The sequence below is a fragment of the Varanus komodoensis genome, unplaced genomic scaffold, assembly GCF_004798865.1.
Source record: "Varanus komodoensis strain SLA01 unplaced genomic scaffold, ASM479886v1 scaffold102, whole genome shotgun sequence".
NCBI classification, from domain to species: domain Eukaryota; kingdom Metazoa; phylum Chordata; class Lepidosauria; order Squamata; family Varanidae; genus Varanus; species Varanus komodoensis.
In genome coordinates this window covers 14418-26498 of record NW_025335279.1, presented here as the reverse complement: position 1 = coordinate 26498, position 12081 = coordinate 14418, and the positions used below count along the sequence as shown (strand labels likewise).

Here is a 12081-nt window from a genome sequence, read left to right as displayed (position 1 = left end):
CTGCAGCAGCGCTGGGAAAGCCAGTGGCAGGAATTCCTGAAAACAGTGGAGACCCCACACTCCGGGTGGCGACACCTCAAGCTACCGGAGCCTGCCTCTGAAGAGGATACGAAGGAGTTCCAGGCCTCCTTCAAGGAAATCGCTGGTGCCAGCCACTGGCCCGGGGCAGAGGGGGGAACTCCAGCAGCCTTGCCAAGCCTCCGGGGAACCCAGAAGCCCAATGGAGGCCTGGGCGCATCCTTGAAAGTGAAGGAGGAGTTGGCGAGCCGCGATGCCGCCATCTCGGAGGCACGGCGCCAGCGCTTCAGGCACTTTTGCTACCAGGAGGCCGAGGGCCCCCGGAACGTCTGCAAGCAGCTCTGGAAGCTTTGCCATCAGTGGCTGAAGCCGGAAAGGTGGTCCAAGGACCAGATCCTGGAGGTGCTGATCCTGGAGCAATTCCTGACTATCCTGCCCTGGGAAATGCAGAGCTGGGTCAGCCAGCGGGGCCCACAGACCTGCAGCCAGGCAGTGGCCTTGGCCGAGGATTTCCTGCTGAGGCTGGAAGAGCCTGAAGCATGGGAGCACAAGGTAAGGATGGGTGACCGGGGGAAGGCCAGACAATTTAGCGGGTGTTCAGTAGGGGTTTTCCTACAGACTGCGATTCCCATCTGGCTAAGGGCCAGTTTGTCTTCCCCAAAGTGGAAAGAGAGAATTTTTTCTTTCCACTCCCATAATATGGGAACTCAGAGGATTCGTGCTGTGAAGCTCATCAGTGGAAGACTCACTCCTTGTCTAAAATTTCCATTATGGTTGGCTGGCTAGCCAGGGCCTCATAATAATATTCTGAATGAATAAATTATTTATCCTAAATATCAGAGGAAGGCAAGGCAACGCTTCTGGGCCTGGTACAGGCCACCTAGCTTTTCTTGGGGGCCCCACGCCAACTGCTATTGCCACTAAGAAGAACTAATTTGTCCTTGTTTGAAAAAAATGGGCTGAGAATGAGCATGCTCAGTGGCCAGGAATGATGGCTGATTGTTGAGTGTGGTAGATAGAAAGTGGGGTACTTGCAGAATGGAGTATCCTCAAAGAAGGCATGGCTGGCTGCAACGCTGACTGCAATAGTGTTGTTTCAGGTGCATTGCTCTACCAGTAGAATTTCTCCCTCCTTCCTGAAAGCCCTCTGTGTGACCTCAAATCTAGGCTGCAGATCCTTCAGAGCAGTCTTCCCCCAACCTGGTGGCCTCCAGAGGCTTTTGGACCACAACTCCCATAATTCCCTTCCAGTAGGGCGATTGACTAGGAATTCTGGGTGTTGCAGTCCAAACGTGTCTGGAAGGCACAAGGTTGGGGAAGGCTTGTGTGGGATTCTTGTGGTGGGAGGCGAGAATTCCAGAAGGGGCAGGAAGGTGAGCAAGGGTGACCCCTATGAAATATTGGTTCAGCCCAAAGGGGTGGGACTAAGAAAGAGGGGCTGCGAGTAAGAGATTTGAAGCAGAAAGAACAGGAAAGCTGAAGAAGCAGGACCTGCTGTTGCCACTTGGGCTGGGAGGGCCTTTGCCAACTTGGTCTAGGTAAAATTGCTACGTGTTTCTGTTGGAGGGGTGAATCCACATAGTGAATTCATGTATATGCAATTGAATTGGTATTTTATTCCAGGCTTTTGAAGATTCTGCACGTGGAGCTGGTTCTTCTGTGTTATGGATACTCAGACCAGTTGAGGAAGATATCTTAACTTCTTTTTGTTTAAATTTGCATTCAAAAGGACACTTGAACTTTGCAATTCTACAAGCAACCTCTGTTAGTGCTTGTAGAATTGTTGCAAGGGAATGGCTGCACAAGTACCATTTTGTCGTTGTTATTACTGCTCACGTTTTCTGTTATATAACTAGGAATAAGAAGAGATTCATTTTGTGAAATTGTGTTTGCAATGCTGATTTACGATAGATCACTAAGAAACAGTCTCATAGAACCTATAAGTGTTATACAAGCATTTTCCTAGTGTAAGGATGGAATCCAACTCCTCTGTTGCATTTTTTTAGATACCACCATACAAAGGGTTTGTTCATATACTACCATACATTGCCTGTCCACGTGGTGGGCTTATTTGGCAATTTGACTCTCACAAAATGTCTGCCATTCAGCAGGGGCTTGCTGTTCATGAAATGGCTGCCATGCTGAACACAGCAGGTCACAAATCACTCCTTTCCCAGCAGGCAAACCCATGAAATGAAAAGAAAAATGCCTTGTCCAAGAATCCAAGCACAAGGCAGAGGGGGGATCTGAGCTCCAAAACAAAACCACAAAGAAGAACTGTGTTAGAAAGCAACTTCTTCCATTGAAACAGGCCAGCCTCCCTGTTTAAAAAAATAATTAATTAAAAAACCCCGATTAAGCTAAAAAACTAAAATTAAAACCAGAAGAGGCAAGGAGTATGTCAGGTGCCAAGCAACGTGTCCATGGACTCATCAGTGCTGGTTTATCTAATATAGAAACATAGAAACACAGTGAGTCAGAAGGGGTCTCCTGGGCCATCTAGTCTGACCTCCCACTCCACCCAGCTCCACTTATGACATGCCTAGCCTGTGTATGTACTTAAACACCCTCACCGATGGGGCTTCAACCACCTGTGGAAGCCCATTCCATGCCCTAGGGGTAATATTGAAGACTTCAAAAATAGATAACATGGCACTTTACAAAATGTAAAAGGAATGGACCCTATCCTTGACAGGGGAAGTTCTGGAAGAAGGATGTGAGATTGTTTCAGTTACATTGGGAAATGGGTAGCCATAGTTACGTGGGTACAGTTACAAAGTGTACCTATAGTTTATTGGTATCCCCAGGTTCAGAAATCTATACATCTACATACCTGTTGCTTGGTATGAACAATGGGAGACAATTGTTGTGCTCATGCTTATGGGTTTTCCAGAGACGTCTGTCTGGCAGCTGGTGGAAACAACAAATTCTAAGACCATGCGGACATTGGCCTTTTCTCAGCCGATGTTCTTATGTGATTGCTTTTCAAATCTAAAATTATGTTACAGATATCACACGTGTGCAGGACCTCAGCTCCAGGGGCCATGTATGGCCCTCTGGGGTTCCCCTGAATGGCCCACTTCCCCTAGCCCCATCTCCTTTCCCACAACCAGAATCATTGGGTGGGCTCTCAGCTTTGGAACACATTTCCCCCTCTCTAAAAGGTGTAAATGCCTTCCTATGTTACAGCAGCAACTGTTTTAAGCTAAAATATGCTGGCTTTTCTGGCCTACGCCCTTTGCCCCTAAACCTATCCTTTTTGATTTCAGCCCTGCCCACAATTTGAATGTAACCCACTTCTCAGAAGCACTTTTCTGAAATTGAGTCCTTGGCCTGAAGGAATTTCAACACCTCTAAAGGATTATGTAATGCACATTTGCTTTTTTCCAGGAGCCAGGAGAATTGATGGGGTCCTTTGTCAATACCCCTGATTCAGAACAGGATCTGTCTAACCCAGCAAAGCTGCAGCACTCTGCAGAAGACAAGCAGCAAGGAGATCAAAAATCTAGCTTCTTTGGTAAATATTCAAGACACTCAGTTACTAATCATTAAAGAAAGGGAGGGTGGCATCATTGCAAATTTCTTCCCTTTCAATTACACCATATATTACCCCATTTTAAAAACACCTATTTATACAAAAGCAATGCTCACACATTTCCAAGTATAGCACATCAAGCAGGGGTGTTCTCTTTTTTTCCTGAGTGCTGAATTCCATTACAAAGAATTCTGCTTTCCAGTGTTGGGAAGGTCCAAAGGCGAAAGGGGTGAGGAAAAGCAAGATCACATCTGGCTCAAATGGTTACACCTGATGAGGCAAGGTCAGGTTAGGTCAGCGGTGGGTCACTTCCAGGTGCCCTTCCCCTTTAGCCAAACACTCAGTGATTTCTCAGCTTTTGTGTGCCCTCCTTTCTCAGATGTTGAAATGTTTCTCCAAAGGTGGTGGCGGTAGCAGTGTCTCCTCCTGCTCTTATTATTAGTATTATCATCTGGCTTATTGCTGGCAGTAAGAGCTTTAAGTTATAACATACTGATATTTGGAGTATTGTCATAGAATCACAGAATAGTAAAGTCGGAATGGGCCAGGGGGTGATTGGGTCCAACTCTTTGCAGCCTGGCCTACCTTCCACTTCCTATACCTGTCCTTTTTCTAGTCTGCACTGGTTAACTTTGAGCCTCTCATTCTCAACCTCATCTACCTTACAGGGTTGATATTAGGATAGAATGGAGAGGCAGAAGATCATGTTTATGCTTCCTTGTGGGAAGGACAGAATGTAAATATATCAAAATGATAAAAAGAACAGTTTGATGAACAATGAAATGGATGTGATATTCAGGAAGGATTAATGTGTTATTTGAAGAATCAGAATGGAGTGCTAAAATGGGGAAAGAGAAATCTTGCATGCCTCAGAGTCTCATGTCATGTCATTCTTTTTGTCTTATCTAGAAGGTGATGAGCAAGTGCATGAGAACGGCGAGGAGACATTTCAGCTAGAGAGACCCAAGGAAATGGGTGTTTGTGAAATATCCTTGGAAAGGGCCAATGGGGAATTCTTCCAGGGCCTTGAGATGGGGCTGGGAAGTCTCCCAGTGCCTGGAGGTCCCTGGGAAAACTATCCACTGAAGGCAACTAAACAAGCTTTTCTTTACAAGGAAGGGGGTACCAGATTAAATGAAGGCTCCTTCCAGGAAGGGATCATTAAATCTAAGATAAAGAAGGAACAGGCTGATGACAGGAGCTTTGAACGGCTTAACAGCCAGGCTTTGCAAATGGCTGAAAAGCCATACAAGTGCCTCTACTGTGGGAAGACCTCCAACTGTAAGGCAAACCTTGTTGTTCATGAGAGAACCCACACAGGAGAGAAGCCATATGCATGCTTGGACTGCGGCAAGAGCTTCAACCGGAAGTCAACACTTGTCAGGCACAAGAGGATGCACACGGGGGAAAAGCCATATGAGTGTGCTGAGTGTGGAAGGTGCTTCAGCATCCGATGCAACCTTATTAATCATGAGAGAATCCACACAGGTGAGAAGCCTTACAGCTGCTCTGACTGCGGGCAGAACTTCAGCCGGAGGCTGCAGCTTGTCATACACCGGAGGACCCACACAGGAGAGACCCCTTACAGGTGTGCCCAGTGTGGAAAATGCTTCACACGACGCTCTTCTCTCTTGACACATGAGAGGATCCACACGGGAGAGAAACCGAACACGTGCACAGATTGCGGAAAAAGTTTCATCCAGAAAGGATATCTCCTTATACACAGGAGAATCCACACAGGAGAGAGACCCTATAAATGTTCGTCTTGTGAGCAGAGGTTTCTTAATCGAAGTGATCTGCGCAGACATGAGAAAATCCATGCAGGAAGTAATCCCTCTGAATGCTAGGAAGAGGCCATGTGGCATTGATACCAACTAATTTGCTTCTCCAGTGGCAATGCTTTTTTGAAAAATATAAATGAGTAATTTAATTTTTTATAACATTGACTCTTTATAACAGCCTTCCCAAGCGGATGCCTTCCAGATGCATTGGATTACAACTTCCGGCATCCCCCTGGGTAGCATAGCTGTTATAGTCCATCACATATGGAGAGCAGCACCTTGGAGAAGGCTATTTATGGAAAAGTAATATACAAGTAAATAAGAAGGGGCAAACCACAAACCTTTACTGTGATATTGAAGAGGGTTGGTTAGTACACTTTGGCAACCCCCATTGGGCTGAAACTTTGGGGGGCTTTGTCATGTAGGAAAAAGATGATTAGGAAAAACATAATAGAAGTTTATGAAATTATGCTTGGTGTGGAAAAGTGATGTTTTTCTCCCTTTGTTGTAAGCAATGGAACATGTGATTGCTTAAAGGAATGGTGGTCCTGTAGATTCAGATAAAAGAACAGCAAAGTGGCAATGGGCATTGGTTTGGCTGCAGACTTCCAAATAAGGCTCCACCAGGTGGTTTCCAGTTGCATCCTCAGATCATCCTCCTACAGCTGCAGGGATAGAGAAACTAAATGTAGCCTCTAGGTTCAGACGCAGTGACCTGGCTTGTCTACATAATGCTAACCAGTGGTTTATTTAACCCACAGATAGCCCAAGGTTTGTTCTAACTAAGGTTTATTTGGCAGATAATCAAAACTGTAGCCTGTTTCCTCTATTCCTGGATTTTTTTTCTGTTTGTTCCTCCACCTTATATCCCAAATGCCTTTGTGTTGCTGTAGTATTAGTAAGCTGAGTGCCTTTTTTTATCGCTCTTGCCCACCGAACATCCCATGAAGAGCACATGATTCTAGGTTCAAACATAACTGCAACCCGTGATTTAAGCAACCCATTTTACAACTTAACAAATCATGGGTTCTCTTTCTGAATTGTTCATGGTTAACAAACTATGGTTTGTTACCATGGCTGGCTTCGCACCTCATGGCCCTAATCCATGGGTTATATATAAGCCCTGAGATAGTTTCATTTGTCAACTAGGCCATTGTGTCTTTGAATATTGGTTGCTAGGAAGGAAAGCAAATGGTAGGAAAAGACTGCTGCCTTCTACCCCACTTACTGGGGCTGGCTGCTCTTAGAAATAGGAAAATAGATTAAGATGTACTTTGGGGGGCTGATCCAACTGGGTTCTTGTTATCTGATGTATTTCTTTCCTCATATCCTCTTATTTAGAGGATAAGCCAAATAAAAGAAGTGAGGAAGTAGCCTTCCAGGTGTTATGGATCACCCATCAGCTACAGCCAGCATGGTGAACACTCAGGGTGATTGGAATTGTAGTTGAATAACATCTGAAAGGTGACTGCTCCACCACTTTAGTACTAAGACAACAATTAAAAATAGCATCATAATAAATCTGAAAATTGCAGGGGGAATGTTAATAAATCTTGATTGTGGTATTAACACAGCATGGAAACCAACAGCTATAGCAGAAAAGTAGAAGCAGAAATAATGGCATTTGTTCTGAGCTTCTTTATATCATAAGGCAGAGGTGAGCAATTTGTGACTTTCCAGATATTTTGACCCCTAACTCCCATCTACCCTGGCCAGTGGGAAGGAAGTATAGAAATATTTGGAGGGTCACAAGCTGTGCTTTCTTACTTAACGTTATTCCTCCTCTCAACCACATTGTTGTTTCTGTATATTTTTGCTGAAGCCTAATTAAGGCTGTTGTAAAAAAAAGTTTCATGAAAAGGTTTCAATAAAACGTTTTTAAACCAAATGTTTGTATCTTTCCCCTACCCCCCACCCAGTTCAATGAATGTGGTCTAAATAAAGCTGAAAAGCTTCAAAGAAAAACAAACCGATTTGGTTAGTATGCATACTGTAGAGAACTACAAAACCTTCAAGCTGCAATTATTTTTCTCTCACTAGGAAAGCAAAATTTGGCTGTGGCAGAAAATTTGTCATGATTTGCATTTATTTAGTAGATTTATATATTTTTTCTTACAAAGGACTTAAAGCAGCTTATATAATATACATAATACACTTCCTGCTTTCAGTCTTATCCCCACAACAACAACCCTTGAGGCTGTGACTGGCCCAGAGTAAGTGCCATGGCTGAGTGGGCACTTGAACCCAGAGCCCACGCTTTTAACCACCACACCACAATGGCTCCATCAACTCTGGCACCAGCTGCTGCTGCCCCTCATAAACTTTCCCATATTTGGAGTGTCGTAGCACCCCAGGGGAGAGGGGTAAAATGGCTGCCAGAGAAAGATAGATCTGCTAGAAACAAGCCACTTTTATGTGGAAATAAATGGCATACACAAACACAATACAACCTTCATATCTTGGTCCTGGCTGATATTTTTGATCTTTCAGATGTCTTCTACTCTAGCTTTCACCAACCCATTGCTCTCCAGATGTTTTGATTTTGGTTCCTATCAACCTCGCCCAGCATGGCCAATGGTATGGAATACTGGGAGTTGTCTAAATACAGTGGAAAAGGCTGTTTTACTCCATATGTGTGTCCCTGCAATACCCTGTTTGAGAGATGCATACCCAGGGAGCCCTTCCTCCAATCGTTCTCTTTTCCTGTTTGGATGAGATTCATGAGACCCTGAGGTGGCCCTTTCCTGAGACTGGCACCCAGCATTCCTCTTGCCCAGCCTGGGATCTGGGATCGAGTCCCCACTCAGCCATGAAGCTCCCTGGGGTCCTGTCAACCCAACCTACCTCACAAGGCACGATAAAATGGATGCCTCCCTTTTGAACACAGTGCCAGAGACCCAGTAGGATCTACTGCTGTGCTGAGACATTCCCTGGGGTGCCCAAGCCAAGTGTCTTGGAGGTGTCATTTAAAAGTTCCCAGAATGCCTTGGAGTGATACTACACAGGCCCTTGTGAGAAATTCAAAATGATTGTGACAAGACCACAGCTGGTTGCCTCTGCCAGTAAAACTGTCAACATAGGAAGAGTGCTGCCTGAGGGAACTTTGGCAAGATTCACCTCAGGCCTGGAACATCCTATATTATTTCTGTAATTAAAGGCAATACTGGCAACTAGCAAGATACCTGAATGACAAACACTCCATGTTTAACATTTTATTCAGAATTATACAGCTTATATAGAGGTTATATATAACCTTATCTAGAGGTTTTGAAGTGTCAGAGAAAGATACAGATACCTTTCCCCCTCATGTCAATCTTCTTCATTTACATACTCTTCAAAGGCCAGCTTTATTGGCACCTTTGGGTGTTGAGAAAAATGATAACCAATATGAAAACTGGAATCACCTGGGCCAGGCTTTTTGTTTCTAGGCTTTATCTGTAAGAATTTCATTTTTTAACATTGGGTTCTCTTTGCTCAATGCTTACCAATGCTTATATGACCATAATTCCTAAACCTGAGTCAGATCATACTGACTGTGTTAATGACTGACCTACTTAATTTGTTAATGTCAATAGTAAAGTATGAACTGATTGTAAGCCATCCTGAGATGCTATGCATAAGGGACAGCATATAAAAGTTTTCAATAAATAAACAAACTGCAATTTTAGCTGATAGACTAGATCAAGTTAATGCAATGTTTGTCCAACTGGATTAGGTTGGGTTCATTAAAAACAGACAGGGCTGAGAAACTCAGATTGGTTGTTGATCCAATTGCATCAGCTGCTGTTATTTTCCTGGGCCTTTGACAAAATTCATTAGAAAATAATTTTGGCTACACTGAGAAATGTTTGTTATCCTGCAGAATTTCAGAATTGGGTTCAAGCTTTATTTTCAGCCCCAGGACCTAGAGTCAGGATCAATGAGTTTTTGCCTGTTTTTGTTTTTAATTAGAGATACTGGGCATTGATATTTGATTTTCATGTGGAACCCTTCACACAAGCTATCTAACAAAATGTTAACATTCATGGACTTGTGCATAACTATAGAATTTAAACATATTCTCCAGACTGATGGTCATTCATTGTTCATCTCAAATCTCCCATAATTGGTTCCAGCTTTGATATAGACAATTAATAATCTTGGACATTTAACTGTCTATTCTAATATGCTCAGTATGAACTGATATTGATTGGAGATACTATACCTAATATTGTACTAGTAAACTAGCAATTCAGACTCTGTTCAGAATTTAAAACTTATTTGGGAATAAAAGCTATAATTATTATAATTATAACTATTATTATTGAAGATATCTCACTATACATAAAATATATAGGGATATTTACACGCATGCACACACACACACACATTCATTTAAATAAATTTAATTCTCAGAAAACTGTAATATTTTATTTTATTTTTATTTTTCCTTTTGTGTTGTTATTTGTATTTTAAAATTCACAATAAAGGAACCTGTCCTGGAACATGTCCCACTTGCAAATGAACCCTATTTCAGCCACTGGGTCAGTTTTCATGATGCCTCTGGAGGCAGAGAATCATCCTATTTTTGGCTTTTAGAAAATGTTTGATACATGCCTAGTGCACAATAAAATAAATCATTAGCAGAACTGTAGGATCTCAGCCCTTGACTAGAAGGAAGTTTCTGTATTCCTTCAGATTTGATAACAGGGAGCTGCCACTTAAAATGGTGGCTGCAAATGGGGTCAACCCTCTAAAAATATGTGAAGATTTTACAGGAGGGAAATTGGGTGTATTCCTTCAGCACAATGGGGGAAAATTTGGCCCTCTAGTTCAGGGCTGTTGAACCTTTTTCAGATGCTCTCGAGGGCAGCTTTCCAGGGTGAGCAGGGCTAATGAAAAATAGATTGTTCCAAAAATACCAGATTATTTTTGCTTAAGGCTTCTAGTAACTAAGACTTCCAACCTTTTATATGTCGGTGGGAGTGAGAAGATGGGAAGCCACCAAATGCCTGCTGGCTGAGTGACAGCCCCAAAGTCACACAGTCTGCTCCATGGCTGAGCAGGGACTAGAACCCAGATCGCTAAAGTGACTCTCAATTTTGGTTACCCTTCTCCGCATCTTCAGCTATTTGGGAGGGGGGAGGGGTGCTACTCCCTATATTTTAAAAACGCTCAGTCCCCTAAACTCTCTGGGTTGTGTACAATACATTTAAAAAAAGAAAAAGAATGGTACAAACATTAAAACAAAAAATTAAAACAGCACAGATAAACCTTCAGGAAAAAAGAAATACAAATGATACTCTTGGATGCCAGGGGCCCAGACGTCAGCATGCTCAGCAAAATTAAGCATGACAAGGGTGAGATTGAAAACGTGCCTTTATTCTCAAGAATAAGTTTGATCATGACAAAATGGCAATCAACCCCAGGAGCATGGCAGAGCCCCCTTTCATACCCTGTATGACCAGGTAGCAAGGACGGTTGCTCATTGGGTAGAAATTTCTGCCAGGATTCCTGGCTGACACATTTGAATCTCTGTTCTCCACACACACCTGGGGGGCTGGACTACCTGAGGACTGAGGTGGAGGCTTTTGCGCCGGAGATTGCTCAGTCTCTGGCTGTTGGTGATTCTCAGTTGTTGTGTGGCTGTGCTGTAGGTTCTATATTGTTGTGTTTATGCTCAGGATGTGACTAGTCCGCTTCTGCCTAATGCCGGCCAGACGGGTATGTCCCACAATTCAAAATGCAGCCATCAGAACCAGGCACAGTATTCCAAGTGCAGTTGCAGTCTAGATATGAGGAGTCATGGTATAAAGGACAGGCGACATGCTGGCATTTGCCAGAGGGCAAGGGGCAGCCCTAACCCACACCAGAAAGTATGTCAGTCGGCCATCTCTTTGGCAAGGGTGGATTATATATTACCCCTGGGCTGCCTGAATGTTTTCCCTTCTCTACTGAAATTGCCAGAGAAATTCAGTGAACCGGCAGCCAGGAAGGACAGATTGAGATCAGCTCACACTAGCATGCCCAAGGGGAAATGTGGTAGTGTTATTAAAAATGAAACTACATAAACACATCAAGCAGTCTGATTTTACCTTAGCAAAGACTGGTTCCCATGCCAATGTTTCAGATTTGAGGGTGGAGGAGTGTTTGCTTGCATCCTAGGCAAATGAAATATGCTGGAGGCATTGCAATTGTTTATTTGCAGCAAGTTACACGAATCCAGTGTCTACACACATACAAAGAACAGCTTGGTCTTACTGTGCTGTGTTATGCAGATATCCTGCTATGGGACAGGTAGATAAAATGCTTTCACGTGAATCCATTAATTTTAGTAAGTAAGGCTTTCCTGGGCTCCAAGATCACAGCAGATGGAGATTGCAGCCAAGAAATTAAAAGACGTTTGCTCCTGGGGAGGAAAGCTATGGCAAATCTAGACAGCATACTAAAAAGCAGAGACATCACCCTGCCAACAAAAGTGTGTATAGTTAAGGCGATGGTTTTCCCAGTTGCAATGTATGGCTGTGAAAGCTGGACCATAAGGAAGGCTGAGCGCAAAAGGATTGAGGCCTTTGAATTGTGGTGCTGGAGGAGACTCCTGTGAGTCCCTTGGACTGCAAGGTGATCAAACCGGTTAGTCCTACAGGAGATCAACCCTGACTGCTCTTCAGAAGGACATATACTGACGATGAGACTCAAATACTTTTGGCCACCTAATGAGAAGGAAGGACTCCCTGGGGAAGAGCCTAATGCTGGGAACAATAGATG

At 43.6% G+C, this 12081-nt stretch overlaps 1 protein-coding gene across 1 annotated transcript in view; it reads left to right on the top strand.

The window, feature by feature from the left end:
• Window positions 1–7222, top strand: part of LOC123017782 (zinc finger protein 585A-like) — a 102240-nt gene extending 95018 nt beyond the window's left edge. Inside the window, exon 6 of the mRNA XM_044419353.1 lies at window positions 4840–7222. Within this exon, the coding sequence (XP_044275288.1) occupies window positions 4840–5400 (561 nt within the window). The 3' untranslated portion in view covers window positions 5401–7222. The remainder of the gene's footprint in view (window positions 1–4839) is intronic.
• Window positions 7223–12081: the final 4859 nt, after the last annotated feature.